Below are 22,040 nucleotides of genomic sequence, written 5' to 3'. Positions count from 1 at the left end.
TTTGTTGCTTTTCCCTTGCTGCCCTTAATATTTTTTCTTTGTATTTAATTTTTGAAAGTTTGATTAATATGTGTTTCAGAGTGTTTCTCCTTGGATTTATCCTGTATGGGACTCTCTGCACTTCCTGGACTTGATTGACTACTTCCTTTCCCATGTTAGGGAAGTTTTTGTCTATAATCTCTTCAAATATTTTCTCAGACACTTTCTTTTTCTCTTCTCTTCTGAGACCCCTATAATTTGAATGTTAGTGTGTTTAATATTGTCCCAGAGGTCTCTGAGACTGGCCTTAATTCTTTTTTTTTTTTATTTTGCTCTGCAGCAGTTATTTCCACTCTTTTATCTTCCAGGTCACTTATCCATTCTTCTGCTTCAGTTATTGTGCTATTGATTCCTTCTAGAGTATTTTTAATTTCAGTAATTGTGTTGTTAATCACTGCTTGTTTGCCCCTTAGTTCTTCTAGATCCTTATAAAATGTTTCTTGTATTTTCTCCATTCTGTTTCCAAGATTTTGAATCATCCTTACTATCATTACTCTGAATTCTTTTTCAGGTAGGCTGCCTATTTCATAATCATTTATTTGTTCTATAGGTTTTTACCTTGTTCCTTCATCTGTAACATATTTTTTGTCATTTCTTTTTTTTGTTGTTGTTGTTTTTTTGATGGGTGGTGCTGTTTTCCTCTTTTTCTAGTTGTTTGGCCTCAGACCTCCAGCACTGGAGTTTGCAGACAGTTGGATATAGCCGGGGTTGGTGCTAAGATGAGGAACTCTGGGAGATCTCACTCCAATTAATATTCCCTGTGGTCTGAGGTTCTCTGTTAGTCCAGCGGTTTGGACTCGGAGCTACCACCACAGGAGCCTGGGCCTGACCTCTGGCCTGGGAACCAAGTTCCCACAAGCTTTGTGGCACAGTAGAAAAAAAAAAAAAGCGAGAAAAAAGAAAAAAAGGAGCAGTACAATATCAAAGAATAAAAAACAAAATAAAATTAGAAAGATAAAAAATATATTAGGAAAAATAAAACTATAATGGAAACAACTGCAACAAGGTAAAATAAGACCACAACAGAAAAAAGGAAACAAAAAGTGGGCGGGGGAAGCAAGCCAGACGGAGAGAACAATAACAAAGTTTAAAGAATAAGATAAAGTTCGAAAAATAAAATATTTATTAGGAACAATAAAAATATAAAAGAATCAACAATGAATCAACAAGGTAAATCAGAACCCCAATCTAAAAGAGGAAAAAAGAAAAAAAAAAAAGAAAAAAGCCTTGGCTATGGGGGTGGAGTTTAGGTGGGGTGGAACTTAGGCAGGAGCGGCGTTCAGTGTGGGGCAGACCTAGGCGGGTGGGGGGGTGACGTTTTGGCGTGGGGCGGGGCCTAGGCTCAGGACCCACGTAGCTGGAAAAAGTCCTGGGGGTGGGGCCTAGGCAGGGCAGAATTCAAGCATGGGGGCACAGGGGGTCTCTGCTTAGGACCTCTGTGGAATGGGAGAAGCAGCACGTGGAAAGGAGGGCCTCCAGAGTGTGGGGTTCCAGAGTTTAGAGGTAGGTCCCTGGGTGAGGGCGTGTGGGTGGGGTTTAGGCCCAGTGCGTTGGAGGGGGTCTCAGAGGGGGTCTCCCAGTGTAGAGGTGAGGCCCTGGGTGGGGGTGTAGGAGCAGGGCTTGGGCGCTGCGCAGCAGGAGGGAGGCTCCGAGAGCAGAGGATTAGGCCGGGGAGCCCAACAGGCTCCCCAGCTGCTCAGCTGACAGGGGAAGCACTGGCTGTGTTCCCTTCTGTTCCTTCACACCACTCCCCAATCATCTCCCCCAGGGTCTCCCCCATTGCCGCTGGACCCCTAACCATGGGTGGGTCCTGCTGGATGTAGGAACTCCTCCCCTCCCCCAGCCACCCCTCAGGGGTTCCAGTCCCATAGGTCTGGGCTTTACTTTTGCTCCCCCTTCCCTCCCTCCCACTCCCTCAGGACCACATGGCTAAAGGGGGCCTCCGTGAGCAGAGGATCAGGCTTGGGATCTCAGCAGGTTCCTGGGGGCCCAAGTGGGCACGGGAAACCTGGCCATGCTCCCTTTTGATCCTCTGCCCTCTCAATGGTTCCCCAATTTCCCCCTTTTCCCCTCCCCCAGCCGCCCCTCAGGGGCACCAGTCCCATCCTGCCTCCACTTCTCCTCCCCCTTCACTCCCCCCAGGCCCCACGTCCTACCCAGTGCCTGGGGATTCCTACCGTCCCCTTAGGTGTCCACAGTACCCCACCAGTGCCTGGTAGGTGCCCCAGTTGTACGAGACGCAAATTCCACGTCCTCCTAGTACACCATCTTGACTCCGCCCCCGTCAATGTCTTTTTAGATTACAAGTTTACCATTTTCTTTGTTTCCTATGTCTTCTTGTACCTAACAAACAACCTTCTTCTGGGTTCAATTTCCTTCTTACTGAAGTACTTCCTTCATAAATTCTTTAACAAGAGTACATGAACAATAAACCACACTTTAGTTTTGTTTTTGTTGTTATGCGTGAAAGGTCCTTATTTTAGCCTCATTCTTGAATAATACTTTAGTGTGGATATAAAATTCCAAGTTGATAGCAATTTTCTCTCAGCATTTTGAAAATACAATTATATACTGCCTTTTATCACTGCTATTAAGAAATTATCCTTCACTCAAAACTTTCTTTGGTAGCTAGCTTTTTCTCTATTGTTTGAAAATCTTCCATTTGCCCTTGGAGTTCAGAGTTTTATTATGATGTATCTGTGTGTGTGTTTTGTTTTATTGAGTATGCTTCAGACTCATCTCGATCTGAGGCTTAATGTCTTTATTAATTCCGGATAATTCTCATTATCTCTTGTAATACTGCTGCTCCTTTATTTTTCTGTGCTCTTCTTTAACATTTCACTAAGTAAACTTTGAGATGTCTCCTGTCTCTTAGCCTCTATTTGATCTTTTTCATACCTTTATCTATGTTACATTCTGCGTGATTTCATCTCTTTCAGTTAACCAGTTTCTCTTCAACTTTGTCTACTATTCTGTGTAACTCATCCATCAAGTTTTCATTTCAATTAAAAAGTATGTTTGACTATGTTTACCTGTCTGTTTTGAAAAAGTACTATACTTTTCTCATATTTATAATTCCCCTTTAATGTCATTTGTCATTTCAAATTTACTTACCTGAATATCTGTTAATTTTATTATGTGGACTTTTTGAGGATGCTCTTCTTATTCTGATTTTAGCTCATGATGTATTGTTTACCATTGAGGTTGTATGCTTATCTTTAATCCCACTTTGTTGTTGGGATCCTATGCAATCTGGATTTAACATACATACTCCAAAGCATTTGCTTCTATCAGATACTCTAGGAGGATTGGTATCACATGGACCATTTTTTGGTTAATTTCTTAAAGTGTCTGGGACCATGCAGGTGGTATTAATGTAAATCCAAAACTTTCATGAAGTCAGGTTCATGATTATGAATTCTCAGGAGAACTTTTTTTCCATCCAGACCTGGACCTCTGAGACAACTAAACTTTTTTTTCTTTTATGATGTGAGTTCTTCTTCTTTCTAAACTATGCTTTCACTGAATGCCTAGTTCTTTGAGAAACCTAGCCTTATTCTGGAACCTCATGTCCGTCTCCCTATTTTTTTACTAGCCCAAGACCTCATCTCCAGTGTCTATTAATGCTGAAACACAAAACAATTGCAATTCTAATGCTTACCATGTAATATTCATATTCTTTTATTTTTAGTCTTCTAAGATTTCCCTTATTTTCACAGGAGCCCAACTTTGCATTTCAAATAGAATTTATTATATTTTCGCTAACATTTCTGGTTGTTTTATATGAAAAGCTTCTTTAAATTATTTAGGTTTTCATGTTGCTAGAAATGTAAGATGTAATTATTTATTCAGTGTCTGCTTCTTCATCTAAACTGCCCTATTCATGAGAATGGCAACTGTGAATCTTGGTCATAGCTAATTTCTGAAACTAAGAATAACGCCCAGCACAAAAAGGTGTTTATTTAGTATTTATCTAGTAAATATTAAATTAATATCTGGGGTGAATATTATGGCAAAATTAGCAATTGAGATGAGAGGAGGCAGCCTAGAGTATGAGAGCATCAAAACCAAATGTGCCTAATGCACATTCATTTTCAGAAAAGGATAGTGCCAATATTAGGTGGAGGAAGTGATTTACATGGCAATTTACATGGAAGGATATGGATATTATATCGATTTTAGAGAATTATAACCTTTAGCCAAATTATCAAGGTTCTTGTGAGAAATATCAACAGTTAATCGAAACAGAGATAAAAATCTTAACGTATGACTACAGAAGTTAAAATGTGCTTTTGTAGCCAGATAAGGGGGTGTAGGTACCAGAAAATTAACTTGAGCCTATAAGTCACATAAACTTGGAAGTTCATCTCTTTATAAGTTTGTTTAATGAGATGAGTGGGGTTTTTTGAAGATTTGTGAAGTCTAACCATAGCTAATACAGCATACTTACTGTATGCTATGTACTCTTCCCAAAAGTCTTACATATGTTAATTCATATAATCTTCATAATAACCCATTTTAATGTGAGGATACAGGTACAGAAAGATTAAGAAACAAAAAACTTACCTAAAGTCCAACAGTAAATGGCAGAGCTGGTGTTCAAACTCTGCCATTCTGACTTTAAAACAAGCTATCCTGAATGGTGGGTACAGTGTACTATGCACTGAAATCTAGTGTTTGTGGGGTAGCATTGTGATATATCATTACATACAGAAACACTGTTATGTGAATCTGTTCTAATGTTAAATTTCTTAAGTAATGTTTTTAATGCTTAATCAAGAAGAGTATATAAAAAGAATGACAGAAAATTATCATAATTATACATTTTAAAAAATATCTTTATGGTTTTTCAGGCAAAGTGGTAATGATGTGATAGGAGATATTGTCATGAAATTTAAATTCGCCAGGAATAGCAATGAACCATCAGTGAAAAGGAAAATTGAGTCTGTTTTACAACAAATGCTGAATGACCCTGGAAACTTGGCAGTGAACACAACTGACTTAACACGCAAGTATCATTTTTTTAGCCATTTCATTTCAATATATCTCTCTACCAGTTCTAATTCATGTTTCGATTTAATGAGAGACTGACTTTTTTCCCTTGGAATTAAACTTTATGAAAACAATGTATTATGAAGCTAACTATAATATATAGCTCTCCAATATAAAATATTCTAAAGTTTTAAAGAATCATTTAGCATTCATTTAGTAAGTTTTATTTGCTAAAAATTCTTTATTATTTTTCCCTCTCCATCTTCCTTGTAAGGGATGTTGCTGTCAGATGTTCAATTTGTAGGTATGTTATAAGAATGGTAAATAGCTGTTTGAGGTCAGAGAACAATTTAATTAAGGATCTATCTCCCTGAGAACAGAGCATGCAATTGGAAGGTGTCTGGTAAATACTTGTAGAATAAAGAAGTAAATTAGAAGATTTAACAATATCCCTACCTCCTCTCTGAAAATCCTCTCTACTTCTGTCTAGAATGGAATCTATTTCCATTGTTTTTCATCCCTATTGCTATCACTCTGGTCTAAGCCAACATCATTTCTTACTTGAACTACAGCACTAGCCTCCAAGCTACTCTGCTTCTATACTTTCTTGGCCCTTTCCAATGTATTGTACACATACTGATCAAGGAAATATTTTAAAATATAAATACAATCTTACTTAAAAGCTCCCATGGCTTCCCACAAAACAAAACAAAAATAAAAACAAAACATAAACACCACATGTAAGAAGAATACCATATTTCCTGGTTTACCCAGGACAGTCCTGGGTTCATGCCAATTGACCAAGAACCATTATTAATATTAGCCTTTACGTTTTCTGGTTTGGACAATAAATGATATGGTGATCTCATCTAAAGCACTGTATGATCTGGTTCATACTTACCCCTCTAGCCATTTATTATACCATTCTCTTCCTCATTCACCACAATCTGGCCACACCTTCACTTTCTCTGTTTGCAAAAATTCTCTCCTTCTTGCCTCAGGGCCTTTGCATACATTATTCCAGTTTCTTATAACACAGGTTAGATCACCCCCTTGCATCTGTCAAGTATCATCTGAATCATTTCTTTCTAATGTAAGTCTTTTCTAACTTCCAGTACTAAATTATTTACCTCTGTCATACACACCTTCATTTTCCTTCACAGCGTTTATCACAATTGAAACTACAATATTATTTCTGTGTCTTCATCCTACTCTGTAAGTTTTCTAAAGGCAAGGACCAGTCTGCCTTGTTCATCCTACTGTCCTTCTACTACCCAGAGTCTAGCACATAATAAGTACTCCATTAATATTTTTGCATGACTTTAAAAAAAAAAGGAATTACTTAATATATGCATAGAATTTAAGGACACTCCTTCAACTCTGTCATGTACTGCTAGCTTAAGAAACCATGATTCCCCTCATAATAAGCTCACAATTAAGGGATTTTGGTGGCTCCCACATTGGACTGGTAGTTAATCAGCAAATACCTGTTATAGTTTTACTAGTTGTTAAAATATTGAAATTCTTTCCTATCTGTTGGTAAATAACCACTGCACCAGGCCTACAAAGGTGCCTCCCCAACCCCTCCAAATTCTCCCACCCCTCTCCTCCCCTTGCAACTACAGCATTAATGCTTAGCACAGCAAGGACTTCCAAGACACTGATCCAGCTCCATGGGTGGCTGTGTCCTTCCTGACTAGCTGATGCTCATGCATTACAGTTTGTTAATCCTCACAACAACCACATGTTATAGATCTTTCTATTGTCCCCACTCAGAAAAGATAGATAATTGCCCAGGGCATACAGGCAGCATGTAGGGGAGCCAGTATTGAAATAAAGTCTTTCTTGCTCAAAGAATGAAAAGGAATGGTCAGTTCTTTTTATTTCCTTTCTCCAAAAGGATGTCTGCCTCCTCTAACACTTACAAAGCAGGTGTGATACCCAAGCCCTGTGAAACTTCTGGCAGCAAAAAAGTTTGTTTAAGTTGACTTTAGAGAACATGAACACCTGTCTGAGAGGTTTATATTTATCTTATAGGAAATAAGAAGCTGATTTCTCATTAAAAGATTTCAAGCAGAGAAGAATATACTCTGATATGATCTACATTTTTAGAAATGTCAGTCTGGTAAAGTAGAGGTGGATGCATTAAAAAGGGAAAAAGTGGAGGCAGGGAGTAGGTGTCAAATGATGAAAGCATGAACTAAAGTAGTAGCCAAAGGGAGGGGGAAGATGGTGCTAATGCAAAGGATCGTTAGAGGGTAGAAGGTACAAAATCTGGAAAGCAATAAGATGTGGGAAATGATGAGAAAGGAGGAATTAGAGACCATTTCAGATTTCTAGCTATTGGTGGAAGTGGTGTCATTTACTAAAGGAGGAAATATACGTAGCAAATTTGGAGTAAAATTTGGTGACATTGAGTTTGAGATGGCTGTAGGACATGCAGAGAAAACTGTTCTATAAGTAGACATTAAACTGGAATATACAAACTGTCACCATCTGGCACCAACATATTTTCCTTTCTGTGCTCTCCCACCACTTCCCTACATGCAACACTTGTATTAGCTCTACTGACTTTATTGCTCCACAAACATCTTACACCTCCATGCATTTGTGCCCACTATATCTCTCATCTGGAATGCCTTTTCACCTCTTGCCTGCCTGAAAAACTCCTTTTAGGTATTCAAAATACAACTCAAATGTTATTTTCATCATGATAACATATGTGAACCAGAATCACTAGTAACTCTCTCCTTTATCCTCTCTACTTCACACTTAAATTTATTTGAATGATTTCTTGATCAATTTCTACCTATAAATTATGTGATGGCAGACCCCCTATATTTTGTTATACCTGCAGTACTACAAATAGTATCAGTAAAGTAATACAGATATACTTATATGTACATAAATATATATTAGAAAAAAATGAAAAATTAACTTCTCTTATAGCATTTACTACATTGTATCTCCATGACTATGTTGCTGTCTTCCCAAGTAAACTGAGTGACTTGAGAGCAGAAATATCTTTTAAATAACTTTTAACTACCTTTTAAGCGTTTGATGAGAAATTAAAGCACAAACTTTAGTGTGCAAACAATAAATTGAGGGAATATTATAAACAGTTTTCTGAAGCCCATGACTCAGATTCTTTCAGCAGGTCTGGATGGAGTCAAGGAGTCTATTTTAGCAGTCCTCTAAATGATTCTGATTATGGTTGTCTGAGGACTACACGTTAAGAAATTAAGGTCAAATGGTATACAGTCCTTTTTGTATTGATCTTACTCTCTCTCTCTTTTTTAACACCAGAAATAACTCACCAGGACACAGAAGATATTTTAACTCAAGGTAAGCTTTTAAATTACTTTGTAAATGTGGTTTACCAAAATAAAAAGAGTAAATGTTCAAGTGATTTGTAGCCTTTGCCAAGGCAGTGCCCATTGAGATGGTATCTTTATTCTTAGTTCACTCGTGTGGGTTGTTGTTGAGATAAGATATTGCTGATTCTGTTGGCCTATGAAGTGATGTTTAAGTTTTCCCCTCCTTTTAGAAGGAAGAAGTAGCAATGCCATTCCACCACTCTGTATCAAGTTTGGTCTCTTTAAGGTTTTCTTGGCAGCTTTGGGAAGTTTCTCCTGCCCTGGTTCCATGGCAGCATTTCAGTAGACTTGCAAATTATGTTTAGTTGCATCATTTATATGCCTTCTCCTAACCACCAGAATAGCTTGCTTTGTTGTGGATTTAAGTTAATCATAAACTATAATAAAAAAAAATTACAAAAAGCAATATGAGTTTTATGTCTATAACATATTAGAAAAGTCACTGCTTTCCAATGTCCTTAGGTATACTCTCAGGCTAGGATAGCAGAAATATAGCCCTTAGAAAACAGCAGTTTACTTCTCTGGCTAATAAAAGGTAGTTAGAAATTAGTTCAATATATCTTGATAGCTGGCCTATCTCACATACTTAAGTGATGTTATAAGTTAATGCTTCTTCCTCTGTGGGTGTTTTTCAACTTCACTATATATTTAATTCATGCTTCTTTTTCATTAACATGTGCTTAAATAATTTACTAGAGAATTTGGTTGGAGAATGTAGCAAAGGAACCTATATTCCATGTGTATTCTTACTGGAAGTCTAGTCCTCCTCTATCTGGGAGATCTGGTAGAAAAAATGCCTTTGGATGGTGTCCTATTGAAGCAATGTCACTACTTCAGAGCTGGTCCAGCAATAGAAACTGTTGGTGGTGATTTACCAACACTATTACCAACAACAGTAATAGACTAAACAAGAGAAAATAAACCCTGGGAGTGGGAGTTAAGAGGAGTTGAGTGATCCAGCCCACTCCAGCCTGTTTCAGCTTTGACCATTAGAGAGTCATGGGCTCTCTTAAAATATTTAAATAAACCTCATCTAGATACTTAGAAACCTTCAGATACCCTCGAGAATATTCTGTGGACCTAAAGTAACTCCTTTTCCAGGGCACATTTGGTGAGATAGAGTCAGTTACAGATGTGGACTGAATTGTCCACAATGAACTGAATTACCACTATAGAATCTTCATGATGAGAGCAGTTTCCCTCCAACTTCATTGTGCACATGAATCACTTGTTAAAATACAGCTTCTAGTAAGTTCTGAGAACCTAATGCCCAGCTTGGTGACTACAGTTAGTAATATGGTATTGTACACTTGAAAGTTGCTGAGAGCAGATCATAAGTATTCCCGTCACACTTACACACACACACAAAAAAGAGAACTATGTGAGGTGTTAGATGTGTTAAATACCTTGAACTTGGTAATCATTCTACAATGTATATGTATATGTATATCAAATCATCGCACTGTATACTTTAAATATATATACATTGTATCAATATTTGTCAATTATTCCTTAATAAAGTTGGAGGGAAAAAAAATGCAGCTTTTGATTTGTTCCCTGATGTGGGTCTGAGAGTCAACATTTTTTTTTTTGTCATTGCTGTTCATCTTTACTGTGGGACAACTGACAAATAAAATTACAAGATATTTAAAGTGTACAATGTCATGATTTGATACATGTATACATTATGAAAAGATTCCCCTCATCCAGCTAATTAACACATTCATCACCTCATGTATTTATCACCTCCCTCCTTTTTTATGTTTTTAGCGAGAACTCAAGCAAATTTGCTACTCTCAGCAAATTTCAATTATACAATACACTGTTGTCAACTATAGTCACTATGTTATACATTAGATTCTCAGACCTTATTCATCTTACAGCTGAAAGTTTATACCCTTTTACCAAACTCTCCCTATTTCTCCAACCCGCTGGCCACCACTTTCTACTGTATCTAGGAGTTCAACTTTAATTTCCACATATAGGTGATACCATGCAGTATTTGTCTTTGTCTGGAAAATTCCCTTAGCACAATACCCTACAGTTTCATCCATGTTGCTGCAAGTGACAGGATTTCCTTCTTTTTTAAGGCTGAATAACATTCCTGTGTGTGTGTGCATGCTTGTGTGCATGCTTATGTGCACATATATACCACTATTTCTTGATCCACTTATCTACTGACAGACACTTAGGTTGTTTCTACACAGAGCCAACATTTCTAACAAGTTCCTAGGGGAGGCCCGTGCTGCAGATCCACAGACCACACTTTGAGTAGCAAGGCTACTGAGAAGATGGAAATTTCCCAGAGAACCTGTGGCCTGAACTGGTGCCTCCAGCACTGACCTATCTTAACCCCCACTCATGAGGAATTCCAGAGAACTCTGAAGCTGCTCCAGAATTTGAAACCTCCATGCCAATTAAGTTCAGCAATGTTCTCTAAAAATGCAGTCTATAGGCAATAGTCACATAAGTACTCTAAAAATATAACATATTGATCATGCTTTTGGAAAGCCTAGCATGTCGTGGGAAAGAATACATAAGAGACATAAAAGTCATAAATGATGGTGAAATTCTTAAAACATCTGCCAAGTGTAAGAATCATGATCTTCTCAGCACATTAATTCCCTTTTCCCATTAGAATGTGGGGTCCGTCCAGACCTAATATCATTGTCTGCTGAGAGAATCATAGGAGGCACTAAAGCTAAGGAAGGAGACTGGCCATGGCAAGTCAGTTTACAGTGGAGTAATCTTCACCACTGCGGAGGTGTCTTCATCAGTAAAGAGTGGATCCTGACAGCAGCTCACTGCTTCAGAAGGTAAGACCACAGTTAACTACCCATCTTGGCATACCTTAGTTGTCTCAATTAATAGTTACATCTGTGTTAGAGGGTATCAATCAATCACATTTTATGCATAAAAAAATTGATTAGCGATATTAAATAACTTGCCCTGAATAACACTGCCAATATGCGACACAGCCAAGATTCAAATCTAAATTCAACTGATTCCAAAACCATGCTCTTATTCATTTGCTGAAAGAAAGGAAAGGAAGGGAGGGAGGGAGGGAGGCTGACAGGGAAGAAAGAAAGAAGAGTATCTTTTAAAATCTTCACTATAAAGACATTGAGGCAAAAGAAGTTTAACATAAAAATTCATGTATTTTCTTGTTGTCAAATATTTTTTCTTTAGAATTTTTAACTAGCATTTACTCCTTTGCAAGCTACTGTACCTCATGAAAGTATCTCCTGGATATATAATTTCTATTTTCCGTGTAACTCCACTATCTAAACTCCACAAAACCCTCAAATTATTTGGTTACATTTGGCTTTTATTCAACCTTAAAAGCATGTTGCATTAATCAACCTTCCAATTCATAGATCCTTATTTTCATCAGTTCATACAAGACCTTTCTCTCCTTTTATTTTTCTCCTGTCATACCTGTATTCCACTACTACTACCTTCCCTGCCCCCATAGGCCTCACACAAATATTTGACATGTCTTTAAATATGCAGTTACCTGCAAAACCTTTGGGGGGTGTGTGTGTGTGTCTTATATAAGTGGCATTGTGTATAAGTCTCATATTTCCTTACTGTTTCCTTACTGTTTTTGCTCAATCCTGGGAATTTTAATCTGGTCCACCACTGCATCCACCATATCCCTTCATCCAGCTAGGTTGCTCCAACTTCCCACTGCCACAAAGAGCAGCACATATACACTTTCTCTCATGCCTTCATATGTGCCTCTCTATAAACCTTCAAGAATTTCTCTGACATACATACCCAGAAGTATATATACAGTGTGCTAAATACACTACAATGCTTTCCAGAATTTTACATCTTCACATGCAATGCAAAAGAGTTCAAACTTCTTTCTCACCAACACAATACTATTCTTTTTCAATTTTTTGTCATTCTTATGAATATACATTAGATGCTCATTATTGTTATAATTTCCATTTCTCTGCTTATTAGTGAGTTTGAGTATCTTTTCATATGTCTACTGGCTGTTTGGGCTTCTCCCATGAAATGCCTATTAATATTTTTTGCTCATTGTATAATGGTTTCTCCCTCCATTTATTGCTGGTTTACAGACTTCTGTATATTCTACAAAAATTTTAGATATTAAACGTTGCAAGTCTTTTCTCATTCATCTGATAAATATGTCTATGGTACAGTTAATTTTTTCAGTTTTTTATGTCTTTTATTTTTTATTCTACATACTTTTTATTGAAGTATAGTTGATACACAATATTATACACTATAGGTGTACAGTATAGTAATTCACAATTTTTAAAGGTTATACTCCATTTATTATAAAATGTTGGCTATATTCCCTGCATTGTACCATATCCTTGTAGCTTATTTATTTTATATATAATAGTTTGTACCTCTTAATCCCCTAGACCTATCTTGCCCCTACCCCCTCTCTCTCCCTCTAGTAACCATTAGTTTGTTCTCTATATATGATACACTTAATTTTGATCTCATGAAATTCATCCATTCTTAACTGTATGGTTTGTATTTTGGGAGTTTGGCTAAAAAGTCCCTATTCCTAGGTCAGCAAGATAATGCCTTATATTTTTTTTATATTAGTGCTCGCTCTCTCTCTCTCTCTCGCTCTCTCTCTCTCTCTCTCTCTCTCTGTATCAATACATACACACACACACACCCCAAAATCTTCAAGAAGCATCACACTTAGTACAGAAAAATCATTCATCAATTAGTAAGACAAGGAGCCCCTTATCATCACTACTATTTAAATGGAACTTCTGGCTAAAGGAAAGGAAAAAAATAACAGTTGGAAGGAAAGAGTTAAAACTAAAGTGAACATTATTTCAGACTTCTTAGTTGCTTGAATGGAAGGATGTAGAAAAGGGAGAAATCAAAGAAAAGTTTTGTGTTATACTAGTGTTCATCAAAGTGTCAGTATATCTTTATTGGAATAATGGAACACCAGGACGTTCATCACCCCAAGATATGTTTTCTAAAATATTTCTGTTTCTTTAGACAAATGATCACTCATTGTGCCAGTAAAGAATTACAGAAATAGATCACAAAGAAATGTTGGTCGAATACTTTCTAGATTGGGGGTGGAGGGGACAAACACAAAAACCAAATATTTGAAATTCTCACAAGTTCTCTATTCAAATAACATGTTTTCATATTTTTAGCCGCTCTGATACTCTTCAATGGACTGTCACCTTTGGTATTTCCACAATATTTCCTAAAGAGAGAAGAGGAATAAGGACTATTTTAATCCATAACAATTATAAACCTGGAACTCATGAAAATGATATTGCACTTCTACAACTTGATAGAGAAGTCACCTTTACCAGAAATATCCGTACAGTGTGCCTCCCAGATGCTAGCCAGAATATTCTACCTGGTTCCCCTGCTTATGTAACAGGATGGGGCTCTCAAAGATACAGCGGTGAGTATCTCAGGAAAAAATAAAACAAAAACAACAGCAATATCTCCTGGTACTTGCTAGTACGCATTTTTTTTTAATTAAGGAACACCTGAAGGGTAGGTTCTATGGACAGAACCATGCTACAGTCTGGTCATCCTAAGATCTAACTAGAGTTCCTTCAGCAAATCAAAGCAATGTCCCTAGAAACTATACAGAATTCTCACACACAGTAATACGAAAATGTAAAAGCAAGTGATACAGAAACATGAGTTCTTCCATGATCCAGAGACTCTACAGACTTGAATGGCTCCCCTATAAAGAAAATTTTTAAAATTTATAAGAGGATTTAGATAGGTATTCTCTAAGGGTTTTAAGGTATTCTGAAGTGAAAGAAATCCTGCCTTCAGAACAAGAAACTCTGTGTGTACATAAGTATTGTTCACACTTATTTATGAAGCAAATAAAATGAGAAAAAGAAATAAGGGTGACATGAAAGAGCAAATATAGCCAAGGGGAAAATGAGTATCAGCTAGGGAGTGGAAGGATAGCATTAACAATATCCATGGGTTTCTAACTATTTTGTAGATCATGTCTCCAAGAAACAAAACTAAGGCTGAATTGTCCTAGAAAATATTTCATTGTGTTTTCATGGCCCAAAGTAATCTGGTGTAGTAAATAAAATCTGTGCCAATCACAAAAACGGCAGTGCCATATTGAAGGAATATCAATATAAAATAAATTCATTCTTTAATCATGAAACAAGATTTGTTTCTCTTTTGTTACTATATTAAAGGTTAATTAATATTTAATTTTCTAATTCAAAGTTAGTCAGTGGATATTTCAAAATCTACTAGTCAATTTTAAGTAAGCAAATTTTTTCTCCCTCTTAAGGTCTAAGGGGCACTGTATCACAAACCTAAAGCAAAAAAAGAAAAAAACCACTCTATGTAAAGGGGTAATCCATCTCTACTATGGAAATCTTTGCTGAGAAAAAACTACTAGTACATTTTCAATAGCCTTCTTTGCTGAATAAGAGATAATGTTTGGAGTACAATTATTCCTTCCTATATTCACCATACAATCATTAAGTTATCTACCCTGAAGTCCATTTTCATTCTGCTTTTATACTTAACAGGCAGCCCAGTTCCAGACCTACAACAAGCACGGGTCAATATAATAAGTAATAATGTCTGTAATGCACCATCTAGTTATAATGGAGCCATCCTGCCTGGAATGCTATGTGCTGGACTATCTCAAGGTGGAGTGGATGCATGCCAGGTAAGTTCAAGACAATGTTATCCACGTCATCAGCCAAGTTTATAAGCACTTACTAGCATGTCATATTGTGATAGACAGAAAGGTATCATTATAATACAGAGCCCTGATCCTCTAAAAATGTATGGTCTAGATTTTACAGATTCTTATATGAAGTTGATCTATCATGAAACACTGATTCTGAGAAGCCAAGTTGCAAAGTGGTTAACTATCAAGCTCAAGAACGAGACAGACCCGGGTTTGAATTCCTTAACCTCTATTACCAATCCTTTCATCTATAAAATTGGGATAAGAATAGTATCTAACTTTTTAGGTACCACTAAAGATTAGATGGAGATTAAATATGTCAGGCACGCACTAAGCAAGAAAGCTCAGCTATCTCAACTATTTCTACTGTTGTTGTCAACCTAGACCATGATCACTGACATCAATAACTTTCACCTCAACCTTCTACTATGAAGACTTAAATAAATCACTCATCTAAGAGTTGTAGATAATTGATTTTAAAAATATAAATAACACCTGAATATCAGCACCTTGAAGATAAAAAAATTATACAAAGAGCTTAGTTACCTGAGTCACCATAGCTCCCATAATTGTTAAATAGCACTAATGAAGGAAAAGAAAAAACTATTTAGATCTACTTTGTAATTTTCAACCAAATATAAAAACACTAACAATAAATATGAATTCTTACTCTAATGTAATTAGAATAAGATTTTTTTTGGAAGGTATGTTGCTATTTATTTATTTATTTTTAATAGATCTTTACTGTAGCATAATTGCTTCACAATACTGTGTTAGTTTCTGTTGCACAACAAAGAGAGAGAATCAGCCATATGCATACACGTGTCCCCATATCCCTTCCCTCTTGAGCCTCCCTCCCATCTTCCCTATCCCACCCTTCTAGGTTATCGCAAAGCACACAGCCGGTCTCCCTGTGCTATGCTGCTGCTTCCTACCAGCCAACTATTTTACATCTGGTAGTGTACATATGTTGATGTTACTCTCACTTCGGCCCAGCTTCGCCCTCCCACCCCATGTCATCAAGTCCATTCTCTATGCCTCTTTATTCCTGCCCTGCAACTAAGTTCACCGGTACTTTTTTTTTTTTAGATTCCATATATATGCATTAGCATACAGTATTTGTTTTTCTCTTAGAATAAGATTTTAATACTAAATTTTTAATTAAACTATCTAAACAACTGATGTGGTTATATTTTTTAATAGATTTTATTCCTATGTCTGAAACCCAACCCCATACAGTAACAGCAACAACTACTTAGTATCCAAAATTACATTTTTGGAATTAAGAAAAATCAATCTGTTTTCTTTTTTTTTTTTTTTTTTTTTTTGGTACGCGGGCCTCTCACTGTTGTGGCCTCTCCTGTTGCGGAGCACAGGCTCCGGACGCGCAGGCTCAGCGGCCATGGCTCACGGGCCCAGCCGCTCCGCGGCATGTGGGATCTACCCAGACCAGGGCACGAACCCGTGTCCCCTGCACTGGCAGGCGGACTCTCAACCACTGCACCACCAGGGAAGCCCCAATCTGTCTTCTTGATGAATCTGCTACTGCTTTCCTGACTGAATCATAAGCAGAAAAATGAGGTTTATTCTTTCCTTAAACATTGCTGACTTTTATATTTAGTGCTTACATTCTTGAAAAAGAGGATAAGTAGTAGTTCTTACATAGTTTTGGCAAAGACCCCAATCCATTTCCCCAAAATGAAACATTTTTCTTGACTACAAGCTGTGTGGGGGTGGAGGGGAATTGTTTATCAATTTTCAAGACACTGTTAATTACCCACTGGTTTTTATTCACTTTAAGTGGAGATGTCTTGATGGTAGGGAATGCTTCTTGTTCCCCTTCCCATTTTCTTCTTTTCTATTGCTAGCCCTGTAACAACAAATTCTCAACTTTCATAGTAGTTTTACAAAGAATTCACCAATCAAGTAAGCAACAAACCTTTACACGATAATTTCAGATCTACTAACAGCATTAATTAGAACTGACTTAAGAATATACATGAGATATAAAAGGGTGTTTATTCATGCTTTACTCATGATACACTTTACCTTCTGCATATACAGATTCTGCTCTTCCTCCAAGCTCAGTTCAGGCCATAACTCACCATGAAACTTTCCTGTGTGTTCCACTCTGGGTCTCACTGATTTTTAGCTGAAATACTATATATAATACATAGAGTTTATGCCTCAAAAAAATAGCACTTTACATAAGAGCTTATGAGATCCTGTTTGTTTTTGTTCATTTATTTTTTTTAATTGCATTATTTGCTTTTTATGTGCCAGACTCTGTGCTTACACAGTATCACCTGAACTCAGCAAGTCTATGGTCTAGAAGAGAGACCACAGGCTCAGATATCTGCCCAATCAGGCAGTGAAGCTGCCCAGATATAGGAAAAATTACATGTCCCACTTAGTTTAATATTTGCTTGCCCACTCTTGGTAAGACATTATGCAAAGAAATCTCTTACTATAGAAGAAGTAGAAGAAAAACACAATGATGGGAGAGTGCTGAGAACTGATAAACTGGAGCACATGTGCAACATCTAAAGGAGGCAGATGCCAATCACCTCCATGCAGTGCTTGCTATCAAGCTGGTAATTCAGACACTAACCCTCCTCCCCATCTAAACCAGTAATTAAGTAGGCATGGAAGAACTAGCTACTATTAAGAGCAGTCAAATGAACAGCAAACTATTCTAGAAGCATACTTGGTGATAACAGCTGAGTTTTATTAGTACTATTTACCAGGCTATACTCAGATTGCTATGCATGTTAAACTCATTTAAACACATTAAAATATTATTTACAGATGAGGAAGCTGAGGTACAAAGGGCTATTAAGTAGCTTACTGAAAATCATATAGCTAGTAAGTAGAGGATTCAAACCTATGCTAACTCCAGAACCCACAGACTTAACCCATTATACAGCATGTAAGATATCCTAACTTTTCTCCCCAAATAGATTATTACATGCACAAATATTTAGTTGGTTGGCTTATTATTATAATTTGCTGGTAAATATTTCATACGGAGTGTTTTACTCATTGCCATATAAATTTCTATTATTCACCAAAAGAATACTTTTTGATACACTGTATATCAAACACCATGCATTGTGCTATGAATAGGAAGATAAGTGAAATTTCTAAAAACTTATTCATTCAACAGACATTTTCTTAGCATTTCCTTTGGGCTAGAGGCTTAGCATATAGCAGTGTCCAGAATATGTATGCCCCCTTCCCTTATGGACCTTACAGTAAAGCCTGAAAAACAGACACTGAACAAGTATCATAAATGCAATGAGAGTTGCAGAGATGTGCAGCTGCTACAACTAGGGGAGCTAATCCAGTGGGAGTAAGTTCAAACAGGCACACAAATGTGCACGTACAAAATAATGAAGCAGCAGTGAAAGTACCCACAGGATGTGGGAATGCAGGCAGTGAAAAACTAATCTAGCCCAAAGCTGGAAGTGGTGACAGTGGGGAGGAAAGGTGCAGGTGAGGGATGGCCCCCTGAAGGAGGTGAGCCTGGAATGAGTAGCAGACTGGTGGAGTCTGGAAAATATGCTTCTCATCTTCTCACAGTTGCTGAAGGAGCAACACGTGTACTTGGAAGATTTTGTTAATTTTCGCGTGACTTGGTATTTAGTATTTCAACAGGAAATGTCAGAATAACTTTACTGTCATACTGGATGTGACTTCTACTGCCATAGAAGTAAACTCAATACTTTGGCATTGTTTTCACACTTAAATAATCAATCTTTCTGTTTCCTTCAGGGGGACTCTGGTGGCCCACTAGTACAAGAAGACGCACGGCAGCTCTGGTTCCTCGTGGGGATAGTAAGCTGGGGGGATCAGTGTGCTCTGCCAGATAAGCCAGGGGTGTATACTCGAGTGACAGCCTACCGTGAATGGATAAACCAACACGCTGGGATCTAGTGCAATAAATAACATCTCTGTTGCAGAGTCTGAATGCAGTTGTGCCTGTCTAAAATTCTAAAACTTTTCAGCTGCAAAAAGAAACAAAGTGTTCTATTTTAACATTCTGTTACATAAATACTGAAGATTAAATACTATTTAACTTTTAGCTGTTACTATGGGTTTTATATTGCTCAAGAAAATTATATGAATGTTGCATGGTAATGTGCCAGGGGGAACACTGTAAACTAGTTATAGAGGTAACAATTATACTATACTTGTGATAACATAAATGCTAGTAGTGAGAGAAACAGATACCCTGAGAGTGGAAACTAAAGGAAACTGCACAAGTCTGCAAGGTCAGAGGAGTTTCCTCTGTGGAAGTCTCATCAAAGCTGATAAATGTTCAAAGTATACAAACCTGCAAAGAAAGAAGTTGTAGATAACATTTAAGACAGAACAGTATGAGACAAAAAAAATACTATATTTTGAGAAAGGAAATTGAGTTATTTGTAGTGAGGTGGATGGACCTAGAGTCTGTCATACAGAGTGAAGTAAGTCAGAAAGAGAGAAACAAATGCCATATGCTAACACATATATATGGAATCTAAAAAAAAAATGGTTCTGAAAAACCTAGGGGCAGGACAGGAATAAAAATGCAGACGTAGAGAATGGACTTGAGGACACGGGGAGGGTGAAGGGTAAGCTGGGACGAAGTGAGAGAGTGGCATGGACATATATACACTACCAAATGTAAAATAGATAGCTAGTGGGAAGAAGCCGCAAAGCACAGGGAGATCAGCTCGTTACCTTGTGTCTACCTAGAAGGGTGGGATAGAGAGGGTAGGAGGGAGACTCAAGAGGGAGGGGATATGGGGATATATGTATACGTATAGCTGATTCACTTTGTTATACAGCAGCAACTAACACAACAATGTAAAACGCAATTATACTCCAATAAAGATGTAAAAAAAAAAAGAAAAGAAAAATACTATTTTTTTAAATTTCTGGTTACTTAATATTTTATAGGAGGCGTTACGCCCTAAAAGTACAAGTACGAAGTCATTGTACAGTCCTACAGCAGTCTTAATTACCCTGTAAGAACATGCTCCCATAGGAACTAACCAATGAATTTCAGGCATTTACGATCAAAGCTAGAATATTCACTCCTCACCAGAGACCCAAAGAATTATAATTTTCATGATAACTTTTATTTAAAATATTCTTTATCTATGTGAATGAGAGAATTTATCGCCTCCATGGGGGCGGGGGGGGGAATGGGAAGAGTTGGTTTGCAAAAAAAACCCAAAAAGTTAAATAGCTTAATTTCAATAAAATTATCTTAATGAAGAAACTTTTCTCTCTCTCCTTCTTTCTCTTTCTCCCTCTCTCCTGCCCTCCCTCCCTTAAACACACACACACACACACACGCACACACACACCAAAAGAACACAAATAAAATTTATTAACATTTAATGGCACAGCAATTTATACAGTCTGAATTATGATTGTTACTGAATTTTTACGGGATTCTAGCAGAGTTAAAGTTTGCTTATGCATGATCATCTATGTGTCAGAACTTCCTCATTCTAAAAGCTAACTTATGACACCTGGGTATCAGAACAACTACATGCATTGTGATGAAAACGTCTTGTATTTCCTCATGTAAAACTGTGAAGAGACCTACACTGAAATCACTTACTTTACAGAAGTTGAAAATTTAACCAACTCTGTGAAATGTACAAATAAATCATTGGTATACCTTACTTCAAATAAACTATTTTAAAATCATTTCTCTGCCTAAGTATTTACGGAAGTTATGACTTACGAAGGACAATCCAAAACAATTTATTTAACTGGTTCTCAAACAATAGAATGGCCAACTAGATTCTGAAGGCTTGGCACTTTCTGCTGCCTTATAATCAAGCTCTGTAACTAAGGCAAGCGTCCAGCTTGAAACTCCCTGGTTGCACCCTGTGAGGACAATATTAAACTGGCCATTCACAGTAAGCCTCAGGGGAGTGTGTTTGTGTATGGGTGTGTTGGTGTGTTTGTATGTGTGTGCATGTGCCTTCACATAATCATAAACATACTAGTTTATTTCTACACATTGAACGCTATATAAAGGAACATACTTATTTAGCAGAAAATAGAGCAAATTCAATTATTTATTGAAAATAAAATAGTAAATATTCATAGTTTTATGAAAAGATATTTGAACACCAGAAGAACACCTATTTTAAGAGATTTTTTTTAATGTTCTGATGAGATCTATCTTCTTGATAGCTAAGTAACTCCATGAAAGCAATTTTGAATATTTATGGAAGGCATGGTGATTCATAAATCTTTTCAGTTCTTAAAAAAATCATTCTGGAAACTCTGGAAGAAACATTCTAGAACCTTAATTCAGTGCCAGGAAGAGTTATTAATACGAGGGAGAGTCCTTTTCATCATAGAGAAAACACACAGATGAACCAATTTTTTTAAATGGCAAACAAAGTGAATATTTGATGTTCAAACTAAATACTCCTGAGTTTAAAATAGTCAACAGAGCTAATAAAAAGGGAATTATTCAAGAAAGTTTAGAGCAAGCAATTGACTGTTTCACTCCTGGGAAGTCTTAATTACAGAGTGTAGATCATTCATTTAGCAAATTTATTGAGCCCTATATATTTCAGGCTCTCTACTATACTACTCTCTACTATACACTAATAAAACTAAGATAAACAAGACATAGTCCCTGCCTTTAAGACACTCAATATATTGTATGACAGAAATATAATATAACGGAGGCAATGATAAAGAGTAGGATATTTATTATAGGATAACAAAAAAAGGGGGTAGTTCTAGAAGACTCAGGGAAAATATAATAATATCAAAAGTGAGTCTTCCAGACCATCAATTTGCCATGAACAATACTAATTACTGTGTGGTTAGAGAGAAGGGAGCTAAGAACTCCTCAGGTTATTTATTTAAATATGTCACAAGCTCTCATTTATACAATT

General features: G+C 36.9%; 1 protein-coding gene across 1 annotated transcript in view; it reads left to right on the top strand.

Moving 5' to 3' along the window:
• The window catches only part of TMPRSS11D (transmembrane serine protease 11D), a 70,042-nt gene extending 50,018 nt beyond the window's left edge, over positions 1 to 20,024 (top strand). Inside the window, exons 5-10 of the mRNA XM_030760127.2 lie at positions 4,893 to 5,047; positions 8,338 to 8,376; positions 11,047 to 11,224; positions 13,580 to 13,839; positions 14,954 to 15,096; positions 18,895 to 20,024. Of these exons, the coding sequence (XP_030615987.1) occupies positions 4,893 to 5,047; positions 8,338 to 8,376; positions 11,047 to 11,224; positions 13,580 to 13,839; positions 14,954 to 15,096; positions 18,895 to 19,056 (937 nt within the window). The 3' untranslated portion in view covers positions 19,057 to 20,024. The remainder of the gene's footprint in view (positions 1 to 4,892; positions 5,048 to 8,337; positions 8,377 to 11,046; positions 11,225 to 13,579; positions 13,840 to 14,953; positions 15,097 to 18,894) is intronic.
• Positions 20,025 to 22,040: the final 2,016 nt, after the last annotated feature.

Source organism: Delphinapterus leucas, unplaced genomic scaffold, assembly GCF_059928025.1.
Source record: "Delphinapterus leucas isolate spDelLeu-1000000601 "Yukka" unplaced genomic scaffold, BTC_Dleu_Yukka2 spDelLeu_asBTCV2_sq60, whole genome shotgun sequence".
Taxonomy (NCBI): domain Eukaryota; kingdom Metazoa; phylum Chordata; class Mammalia; order Artiodactyla; family Monodontidae; genus Delphinapterus; species Delphinapterus leucas.
This window is presented reverse-complemented; position numbering and strand designations above follow the sequence as displayed.